We start from the raw sequence: 12213 nt of genomic DNA on the forward strand, positions 1-12213 counted from the left end.
TTGGACAACATTAAAAAATATCTTAAAAAATATTATGTTTGGTTAGGTACAATAGGCGATAATTTTGAGATTGGGGAGGCCGAAGCCTTTTATAATACCATACTATTATAAAATTGAATAAGCTTAAAAAAATTAAGTTAATGTTTGGGAGGGGCGGAGGGCTGTTAAAGTGGTTGGTGGAGCTTGGCTACAGTTGGCCCTATGTTCGCATATTATGTAAGATTTCATAAGTCTCTTTGTGACAAAACTGTGTTTAAACTATAATTGACATCTAGATTGTAGATTGTACGAAGAAATGAACATCAGTAGATATACATATAGGTACCTACGTGTTCGTTTATCAAGGTGTTCACATATCACGTTTTTCGTTATTACTTATTTATTAACCTAGTACAGTGGTTCCCAACCGGGGGGAAATTAGGGGAATTTCTGTACTGCTTGGGGGGGAATTTAGTGATGACGAAATAACAAGAAATATTTTATTTATAAAATTAAAAACAATAAATTAGTTTTCGGACGGTCGCCTATTGATAACAATTTTACGAGTATTTTATAATGATTGACCTATGCAGGTAATGTAATATTAAAAGGTACAACATTATTATATAATCTAATCATTCTAATCTAATATCTTATCTAATAATATTAGGGGGGCATAGGATTTTTGAAAATTTACAAGGGATGCATAGAATAAAAAAGGTTGGAAACCGCTGACCTAGTACTTATCGTATGCCAGTATTTTTAAAAATAAAGTTTTTATTTATTTATTTATCAGGTTTATATATACCTACTTATTTTTTAGTTTTTTATTACCGAAATTGCAATATGTTTTATGATTTTTCAAAAATAATATAAACATGTTGCTACATAGTATATATATTTAAGCATATTTTGAGAATTTTGACTGAATATTTCGATAATTTTTAGTGCAACAAGTCAAGTCCTGAACCCTAAATTTAATTATATACGAAAACTGTAAAAACTTGGTTTTAATCTATGATTGACCTCGATTGACGGTACCTATATATTTTTCGCCATGGGACATTTTTTTAACGTCATTTTATTCTGGACTTTTTTCCTAATGGCTAATACCTATTGTGTGAATTGTAATATTCTTCTATGATATATGACTGGAATCGACAAGGACGAGGGGTAGACAGTAGTAGGCTGGTTCTCAAATGTTTCAAATGGTATAGGCAAGGTAGTAATCGCTAATTGAGAACACTCAATATCTTTGAGTAGGGCAATGAAATTTGAATTCTATTTTCTATTTGGTTGTTATAACATAAAAATACACTTTTTGATGGCCCATGAATTTGTTTAACTTAATTAGACTTGCGCATGCGCAATACAACTTTTTTTCTTAAATGAAAACCACCTATTTTAACTACTAATTTTTTAATGCTATTTGGTAGTTGAACCAACTTTCTAAGTCCAAAATTGACCAAGTTACAGCCAATCAAAATAGGTACGCGCAATTTTCAGTTTTTTTCATTGTAATTCTGAAAATAATTGTTTTAAATTTTTTTAATATTATTCATACTTCAAAATTAAAGTGAAAGTTATAATACCCAACGCTTAAATATCGTCTAAATTAATAATAATGAAAATGTTAATTCTAAAAAATTTTAGAACAATTATTTTCAGAATTACAATGAAAAAAACTGAAAATTGCGCGTATTTTGATTGGTCAATTTTGGACTTAGAAAGTTGGTTCACCTACCAAAATGCATTAAAAATTAGGCAAAAAAAAATAGTAGTTGTCATTTAAGAAAAAAAATTTGTATTGCGCATGCGCAAGTCTAATTTAGTTAAAAAAATTCATAGGCCATCAAAGAGTGTATTATATGTCATAATAACCAAATAGAAAACAGAATTCAAATTGCATTGCCCTACTCAAAGATATTGAGTGTACTCAATTAGCGAATACACACTGTATACACCTTGGGTATAGGATGGTATAGGTGTTGTTGCTAGCGCATTCTTGTTGAGTTTATTGGCAAGGTACAAAAAAATTATTTTATTAATTAATATCACGAATTAAGATATACAGGATACGAAACGGAAAGGTCTTATCAATGTTTTTCTGAAGCCCGCACCTTCTCACATTGCGGCCTGACTACTAGCGCTTTATAGGATTGTTGTGTTGATTGTCAACGTGTGAACTATTAGTTCCTTGTTCTCCCGGTTAACACAATAATGCTATATAGCGCTAGTAGTCTGGCCGCAATGTGAGAAGGTGCGGGTTTCACTTATCACAAGTTCGTTTCGTATCCTGTATATCTTAATTCGTGATTAATTTATTAATATTGTTCTATGGTAATAAGGTTGGTATTGTTTCCTATCCTGCTTATTGTTCCATGAGTATTTTTAATGGAAACATTGTAAATACTGTACCATATAACCTCAAATATATATACGTTGATAAAACTTTACTTTTTACTTTTTTACGATTGATTTATCGTATTTGTTTTGTTTACAAATTCTAAATTGTCCTTATAAATATTATAGTAGTATTATAGTTTACCATATACTAATATTAAATAAGTTTTTGTATTATTAAATAAACGTTATTATTACGAACAATATTAGTCCATAATATTGTATAGTTAAAACAGTTACCAATAATAACTTTAAATTTATATTAATATACATAAATTCAATTCAGATTTAATATAATTGTTATAGATAGAAGGCATACATATAGCATTCAAACTGGCGTCTTTTGATGAAAATAATGAATTTGAAAGCAAGAAACGAAAGAAGCATAAAAAAGATAAATACGAAGGTAATCTACATTTTGTATTCGGATTTAATGATGCATTTCTTTTCTTACATTTAATTTAACTTAAAGTATAAATAACTACCAATTCATTTAGATTTGTAATTTTATATTTAGTATGATTTTTTATTATTAAATGCTGTACCTTTATTTCAGATAAAGAGAAGTCTGGTGGCTTGAAATTAATATTAAAAGTTGGCAGTGGAAGTTGTTTGCCTGCTGATGAAATAGTTAGTAATACTAATGGTAATCATGAAACTAATGATTATTTATCTAAATCACATAAAAAGAAAAAAAAGAAGCACAAGCATCATAAAGAAAAGAAAAAAAGAACGCGAGATGATATCACAGTTCATGAAGAAATAAGTTTAGGCGAGGAGACTTTAGCAGAAGCTCCAATGTCAAAACGTCCTACAAATTTTGAAAATAACAGTAGAGCCACAACAAATTCTACCGAGCCTCAGAATGGTAAGTTTTATTAAATTAATATTTAATGTATGTACTTACTATTATATTTATGATTTAGGTGAATGGAAATCAGAAGAAACAAACAACCCAAGTGAAAATCGGCAAACTTTACAACAATTATTAACACATTTACTTAGAGCTTTGGAACGTAGAGATCCTCAACAATTATTTGCATGGCCAGTTACAGATCGTATTGCACCTAATTATTCTCGTCTTATATCTAAGCCAATGGACTTTGAAACAATTCGTCGAAGCATTCAAAGTGACCTTTATACTAGTTTGAATGCATTTGTTGTAAGTATTTAAGTATAAAAACATTATTTTGTAAAGTATTTATGTTCATAAGCATAGAATAGGGAGGAGGGGTCTAAGGGGAATATAGCTCCCCTGAAAATGGTTTATTCTCCCATCTGGTACATTTTTAGTGTTTATGTTGTGTACCAAAAACATAATAGGCTAAAGCGCCCCTATATAAATTCATCACATTATGCCTATGTTTATGTTTTCGTTCCCTGTGGGACAGAGTATAGATATTGCAGTTGTATAATATTAAAATAGATTAAATTAATTTAAGTTTATGTTATCAAATATTGATTTCTCCAAACAACTATAGATAACTTCTATTCTATATATGACATAACATTTTAAAACTGGCTAGTCACATAATTAATTAAATAAAAATGATTAAAAGATCTTATAAAGAAAGAATAAATCAATTTTTGGTAGAATTTTTATTTTCAAATAATTATAAAAATATTAATATAATTTATACCATTGTTTAATTTACAGGCAGATTTTAAATTAATGTGTGAAAATGCCATGACATATAATCAACCAGAAACTATTTATTATAAAGCAGCTAAACGACTTCTTCATGCTGGTTTAAAATTAACGGGTCCAGAAAAATTGAAAACACTGTTATCTGCATTACCTGGAATGGCTAATATACCTCCATCACAGCTGGGCTTTGATATTACACAAGAATATCATGGTGATACTTCGAATGATACAATTATCGAAAATATTGAACGATCTTCTGAACGTTTGCATGATAATGACCTATTAAACCAACGAAAAATTATGTAATTTTTTATTACTATTAGCACTTACCTGATAATACTATTAAGGATTTTGTATTATTTTAGATCAAAATTTGAGGCAATACCTGATAATTTGACACCAGATGAAATTCTTAAACAAGCGCAAAATGCTGCTAAAGCAGCTTCTGAAAAATTGGCTACAAAAAATACAAAGGTATTTAAATTTCAGATTATTATTAAAAAAACTATTAATAAAGAATGATATAAATAAAATTACTTTTATGTAAAATTAAGTTTATTTAATTGAGAAATTCACTTTGTAAAGTGTAAGATCTCTTAAACTTATTAAATGCCTTGATAAATACATACGGAACCAGCGGGCAATACAAATTGGCCAGCTTAATTACAATCTCAGGCAATATCTTTATTTTTATGTGATTATTTAACAAAATATTGATCTTTTAACTGTAGATATTAAATTTGAAGCAAAATTGTCATCAATTAATAATTGTGTACCCTATTTTGAATATTTAACTTCAACATACTTAACAGGTTGAGTGCCGCGGTCGACGGGTAGTCGACAATAAATTTGTATAGGCATCTTTTGGCCTTATAATTTACTCAGTTATCAGAGCAATTCTTCCGTTTTTATACGTGGTTATTCAGTGAAATGTCTTCTTTTCAATGGTGTATTCGAATTTTATTTTCGTTTATTTTTACCAAAGTAATGGTTATTTTTTCCCGGGACCGATTTTGCGCGGATTCTCGGGCAATGTGCGCCAAATATTACGAGGCACTCAACTTGTTAAGTTCTAATAAAAAACAAGTTCTGTATATTCATCTGTAATATATATCAATCAATCAAATTAAAATATAAAATTGGGCTACAAGTTAAATACTGACGAATAATAGTACTATTGAAGCTATGATAAATTGTGTAAGTAATAAAAAAGAAATACATAAATATCTTGTATTTATATTAAAAACAATCGGTGTAGGTACTGGAAGTAAGTAAATTTAACTTTTAGGTTTAGTTTAGGTTTCCAAAATTCTAGGATATTTTAAAAATTGACAAAAGTTTTATCGATGTGGTCCTAATATCTACTTCTACCTCTGATTTAAAATGTCTAAAAAAAATATTAAAATAATATGTAGAATCTGATAGCCACTTGTTTCAGTTTTTTAAAATATAAGTATTTTTTTGATAGTTGTCAATTATACTTTATACTTTATTCTTTATATGTGTAAATTATAATTTAAGGTAAGATTTTAAACAGAGATTAGCACATTTGCTATACTCGGAATATAATTTATATTTTACTTATGTTATTTTAAATTTAAATATCTATTGAGATTTGATGTTTTTTTTTAAATTTGGAAGATGGGATTCTTAAAACAACAAAACAATGGATCCACATCACTGTCAATTTTGGTACCAAATGATGGAATCAACCCTGAAACAGGTGAAAGGCCTGTTCTCTTGGGATCATTAATTGGAAAACTGAGTCATGGAGTGGGATCAATTCCAGGTTTCCGTGAAGACAGGCGTAACATGGTTAAAACTGGTGTGTATATTAAAGGGGTTGGTATTTAATGTTAATTATAAACAGAATATATATTATACAATTATTTATAGTAAAACCATTATATTATGGGGCATTTGGTTCATATGCTCCAACATATGATTCAACATTTGCCAATTTAACAAAAGACGAATCAGATTTAGTTTTGAGAACTTATGGCGATGAAGCTTCTGCACAGTATGCTGAAAGGTAAATTTTGTTTTTATATTTAATTGTTACTTTCTTTTTTGTTTACTATAATATTTTCACAACAGTTTTAGGTGCTTATATTTTATTTGAAACAGCTACTTTTTTTTTTAAATTTATCACTCAATTTATAGTATATTTAGTATTTTTTTTGGTACTTGTGCTTTATCGCAACTACAGCCGACTCGTTGCGACTACCTTGATTTCACTTGTGCATTATCGCGACTTCCTTGATTTCGAACGCAACATATTTTTAATGCGTTTATAATAATACAAAACTACCCAAAGCTATAATGTCAATATATATATTGATAATAATTATAAAATATAATAGTCAAATTTATACGTCAACAATTACGAGTAAAATTTATAAAATAAATGAAATTTAAAATTTAAAAATCAATTTGTGGTGGCCAATGATTTGCAATATTATTTAGTAAAACTTTGAACTTTTCTTCATCATGATAAGTATTCCTCCACATAAATTCCGCCAAGTAAGATTCTAAATGGTGTCGCGCTGTACCTCTATGGCGTTTGTTACTCCATTTCGCCGATCCCCAAAGTCTTTCTATTCCTTGTGTGTGAGCATGTGTACTTGGATCACGGTTATCTACACAGGTTGACTCACGACTCCCCAGTAACACATTGGAACACGTTAATCACAAGAATATATTTAAACTATAACGTAAACCACACGTAAAGGCATCATAAAACTATTTGGAAAAAAAAATCATTAAAAATTGCATTTAGTCATAAAATACAAGATTATTCTATGGAAAATTAAACAAATGTATTTGGTACATTATCGGTGTTAATAATAATTTTATCACCATCAGTTTTAATTTTAGAACAATTACTTTTTTTTGTCAAAATATATTTTCCCTAGAAAATGGTAATTTTCTTTTTGTTTTTGTGTTAAAAAAATAGAATTAGAAATAGAATCGCGTTTAAAACGGCCTCCCAATAATCCATAATATGAGGTAGTTGTGATAACGCATATGTGGCGCGCGGTAGGTGCGATAAACGCACAAGTACCTTTTTTTTTTAATAATTAATAAAAAAAAGTATTATTTATGAAACTAGATAATAAATAATAAGTTATAAGAGAATCCCAGCGTAGAGATTTTTCTTTATATAGTTATATCCTATACATTTAATAATCGTACATGTATCATTAGGTAATATAAAATATAATATTACTATTTTTTCACAGCATTTTAAATTTTACAAAAGACTCAGATTATGCAATGACTATGGCAGATAATTTGCTTGATTTAATGACTGGTGGTGATCATCGTAAAACAAAGCGTGTATTAGATGAGCGAAAAAAGCAGCAAGTTGTTTTAGATGATACCAAGAAATCAATTAGTCAGTTACATCAACCTTCATCATGTCAACCCTTAGCAACTTCACTAATTAATACTGGAGGTTCAAATACTACAGCTGCAAACCATCAAACTAAATCTGCTCCAATACAAATTGATCAGTTAAAATCATTATCAGAACTTGGAATTGATACAAAATTTATAGATTATTATCGTTAGTATCTTTTGTTATTTATTATTATTTATTTCCAATGTATAAATATTTTTTGTTTTGTAGAAGAACAAAGTGTATTTCAAGATAGATTGGATCATGTTGGTGGATTGTTGGGACGTTTACAAAACGTGCAAAATCAACGACTGAGTGCTCCTCTTCCTCAACATCTTTCACAAATAGCACATCCATCACCTCAAGAAATTCAATTAGGTAATGTAAATATGATATAATATTATTGATTTAAAAATAATATATATGTTTATCAATATTAGCGGATAAAATAACTGAATCCCTTGCTGAAAATTTAAAAAGAGTGCCACCATCAGCTGTGATGTCCGTCACAGGTGTACGTAAGGCAATGGGGATCGCACAAATATCCCATTTGGAGTTAAATCAAAATAACTGCCATTCCGCCAATTTAGTAAATCATGGATCCTCCCATCAACAGACACAGGTAATATATTCAATCATAAATTTGTCAGCGGCATTTACTTCTATTTCAATTTTTATAAACTAATTTACCTACTATTTATTAGGTATCATTAATAGGAGATGGGATACAAGATCGTGTGGAAGGAGTTGAAGGTACTGTGTCTGGCGTTGATTTAGAATCTGAATTAAGAGAATTTCTTGAAAGTGATCCTACTCTAACTAGCTTTCCATTGCATGATGAAAATGATCGAACAATCGAAGAGATATTATCTGAATCATAATTCTGTTATTATATGAATTATTGGTGTTTTTTTTTATATTAATATTAAATTATAACAAGATGTTAAACTTTAAAAATGTGTATGAGAAATCAATTAAAACAAATATTATAAGTATAGTTTTTAAACTGCAGTTTGATGTGCATTTAATTAATTTATTAGTTTACTAAAACATAAATTATAACTCATAATGAATTCTACAATTTAAGTAAATATTTTTCAAATTAAATTCTGTAAAATGTATGAATCACATTTCCTGGATTTTCAAGTATAATATATTATGTGCATTATAAATGCATGTAAACAATTATAAATTAATACACATAATTTTTGAATAACCAACTAATTAATAATTATGTATTTTATAATAATACTTAATACATCCCAAATTTATATTTAAAAAATATAAATGATTCAATTTATATTGCTAGATGCAATGAGCATTTTTAAGAGAACATTAATATTTTAAATATGTTTTTGTTTGTTAAAATAGCTTTAATTCTGATGTCCGATTTACTTTTTTATATAGACAATAAATACTGGTATAATAAATTTGAAATGTGCTATATAGTATTATTTAGATGTAGATTTTTTAATTTAAAACTCAAAAGTAAACATGATTTTTGAACTTTAAATTCTGAGGGTTTCTGCTGGGCGACTTCTCTCATCATGTCTCCACATCTTGTATATATTTTTTTTTTCGCACATAATATGCTTATTGTAAATACCATTACAAATTGTGTATAATCCAATAAATGTTTAAAAATAAAAATGTAAATAGATTATTTTTAGTAAATAGCAGGGCTTAAAACCGTTAACCGGTTTTTCACGAAAACCGTAAATGTTGAGAACCCTAAACCGGTTATCTAATTTATCTGAAGTTTGGAAAGCGGATACCAGTAACCGATTAACAAAAGTTTATAAATTCATATCCCAAAAACCAAATATCGACATTTCTGAAAATCGTTATTTTAGCGATACCCGGTAACCAGTACAATGAAGAAAAAAAATTTTGTTCCAATTACCAATTATTTATTTTTATTTCAGTTTATAGTTTTTATACTTTATTTAGTAGAAAAATATTCTCTTTATCAGTAATAGTGAAATAATGAATTTATGATATAATTGTACAGAAAATAGTAAATACTAAATAGTTATACAGTTTATAATATAATGCTTTTTAGTTCCCAGATTTATCAATTATTAAAATAAAATCTAAACTGAATAACTTTTAATTTGTTTCTTAACCTCTAATTCAAAAAATGTAATTTTAAGATAAGCTTTAATAGTTTAATCATATTATTTGTATACATAGATATATTTATGTCCGTATGCACAGTCAATTTATGTGTCAAATAGTTACTTAAGACATGTTTTTTATTTATATTATATTACTATGTCTTATGTGGTACAAAAATTGACTATGCATACTGAAATTAGACTATAAAAAAAATTATTATTGCTGATTCCTGGATATTTATATTTTAAAAATAGATAGTTAATTATGATTTTGTATGTGTACTCATAATTTTAAGCCCTATTTTAAGCATTGGATCTTAATTTTATTTTAGTCGACCAATATTTATAGTTAAATTTCAATCAATTATAAAGTCATTATACAGTTTAATATATTAAATATAATTTTCTTTAATATACCTACAATATAATATTATAATAATGTGGTCGACAATCGTTACTGTTAAATTAGTGAGAGACTTGGGTGCACTCTGAAATAATTTTATTGGCAATAGCCCATTTTACGTAATAACGTAAATATAATACGACTATGAGTTAATAAATAAGTGTTATATTAGTAAGACATTTTGTGTTAAAAAAGTTATTGATATAATGTATAATTAATAATGTATATATGTAATAGCCAATAGGTGTATCAGAAAAAAGAGGAAAGAAGGAAACCGGTATGTTGTATAGTATAGGTGTCAAGACATGTACCTCACCATTGACGAATATATCAATGTAATTTATAATATGTTACATTTGAAATCAGGGAATAATTAATGCAGATTACTCCTAGTCCCTAGGTATCTCGCCATTTTGAATTTTGTAATCGAAACTTATGTTACTCGTCAATTTAAGAACGTTGATGCGATCAGAATTTTTTGTTCGGACTTACTGATGAAGTTGTTACAAAACAACCGCCAAATGTTATAGGTTTTATAAAAAAATAACGTCCTTAAGTTTAAAAAGCGGGGAAGCGGACGTAGCTCTGCTACACAGTGGGTTACAAGTGGGTTACTGTAATAAATGGTGTTAAATTTGAATTCAATTATATAAAATCATTAAGCGTTCTATATGAAAAACGATTCTGAGCTGCTTGTATGTGGGTTTTTTACGATGGTTAAATTTTTTAGCAAGTTACGCGCCTATAGGGTAAATTAAAAACTGAATTATTGTAGAAAACCCACATACAAACACAGATAATGTTGAATGTGTTCTTAGTCTTACTTCTTACCATCAAGTTTCATAATTATTGGTCGATTCCAGTCTTGTAAAAAATACTTTTTTGTATTCAGAATACATATTCGAATAAATGAGAACTAAGGTATTCAGAATATGTATTAGAATAGTTCTTAAAAAATATGTTCAGGATACTGAATATTTAAAAACTACTCGAATACTATTAGAATACTTTTTTTACAACTAGTTTTTGTCAGTTTTTGAATGGTTGGTATTTGGTAATTATAACAATTTATTAATTAATAGTTAAAAATACATCGTAATCATAAGTTACCTATTTATAAATTTTGACCACATAATATGATACGAGCCATATACGGGATACAACTACACATTGGTGTTTTTAAAAATAATCATATCATGGACCAATATTATATTTCGTTCAAAGAATAAAATTGACGTTCATGATAAAACTATTTTTCAGGATTGGAAAAAAATATTTGAAATTGTATTCGAATACAAAAAACGTATTCAAATACAGTGGATTCCGCTTAATGTGGGCATGTTGGGACCAATGAGCCCTGTCTGCCCACATTAAGTGGTTGCCCATAAAAACCGAAATTAGATGAAAAAAAATTGTTATAAAAAAGTTATTATTTCTATTAAGCATCGAGGTTTTAAGCTTATCCCTACTACTAACAGCTTTCTTTTATCATATTGACAGATAATAAAACTGTAATCCTCTATTCCTCTCCATTGCTTCTTCTTAGAGCAGTTTCGCCATCGTTGATTTCGGAACGCATAATTTTTCAGCAATGTTACATTTTAAAGTGCCTGGATTTCACTTTGTCCAAAATCGCGATTTTTTCCTCGAGGGAGAGACCTTTTCAAGACAAATTGTCATTTTTAAATTCACGTTAAAACTGAAATGCGAGTATTGATCCGTTACAGAACCCGTGCCATCTATCGCTTTATTTTTATCGCATCTAATAATATTTACACACATCAAAATTCCATTGGGGGTTAAATGGTAATGATTTTTATTACTTTCGATAAACACAATCTTGTAGATATGACAAAACCCGATTAAATTAGTAGTTTTTAAATACATATGTGTATAACACTATGATAAAATAAAATTGCCCACATTTTTTTTTTTTTTTTTTTCCAGTTTTGAACCGACGGCGCCGCGGGAATTGCTTGCGCATTACTTCCGCGACGCCACCGTCGTTTATTGAAGTAAACAACAATATATATACATACGTGGGGGGTAGACGGGACAATTCCCCGACTTACCCCCCTTTATACATGACATAACATAACAATTTACAAATTGGTGGGATGTTCGTCTTTTGGCGGGCCGACCGGAGTCCGCCGCCCTAGCAGTCTCGTACTTGTCCGTATGGTCTTCTTCGTCCTTACGATGCGGTGATCGTCATCCCTCCCGTGGTGTCACAAGTGGGGGGGGATGAAAACGTGGTCGGTGA

General features: G+C 28.6%; 1 protein-coding gene across 1 annotated transcript in view; it reads left to right on the forward strand.

Moving 5' to 3' along the window:
* LOC100167104 (bromodomain-containing protein 7) overlaps window positions 1-8650 on the forward strand; it is a 12314-nt gene extending 3664 nt beyond the window's left edge. Inside the window, exons 3-13 of the mRNA XM_016807655.1 lie at window positions 2689-2788; window positions 2939-3250; window positions 3309-3544; window positions 4040-4332; window positions 4396-4504; window positions 5672-5855; window positions 5927-6062; window positions 7273-7598; window positions 7662-7808; window positions 7871-8052; window positions 8135-8650. Of these exons, the coding sequence (XP_016663144.1) occupies window positions 2689-2788; window positions 2939-3250; window positions 3309-3544; window positions 4040-4332; window positions 4396-4504; window positions 5672-5855; window positions 5927-6062; window positions 7273-7598; window positions 7662-7808; window positions 7871-8052; window positions 8135-8311 (2202 nt within the window). The 3' untranslated portion in view covers window positions 8312-8650. The remainder of the gene's footprint in view (window positions 1-2688; window positions 2789-2938; window positions 3251-3308; window positions 3545-4039; window positions 4333-4395; window positions 4505-5671; window positions 5856-5926; window positions 6063-7272; window positions 7599-7661; window positions 7809-7870; window positions 8053-8134) is intronic.
* The last annotated feature ends 3563 nt before the right edge of the window (window positions 8651-12213 follow it).

The sequence above is a fragment of the Acyrthosiphon pisum genome, chromosome A1 (assembly GCF_005508785.2).
Source record: "Acyrthosiphon pisum isolate AL4f chromosome A1, pea_aphid_22Mar2018_4r6ur, whole genome shotgun sequence".
NCBI lineage: Eukaryota > Metazoa > Arthropoda > Insecta > Hemiptera > Aphididae > Acyrthosiphon > Acyrthosiphon pisum.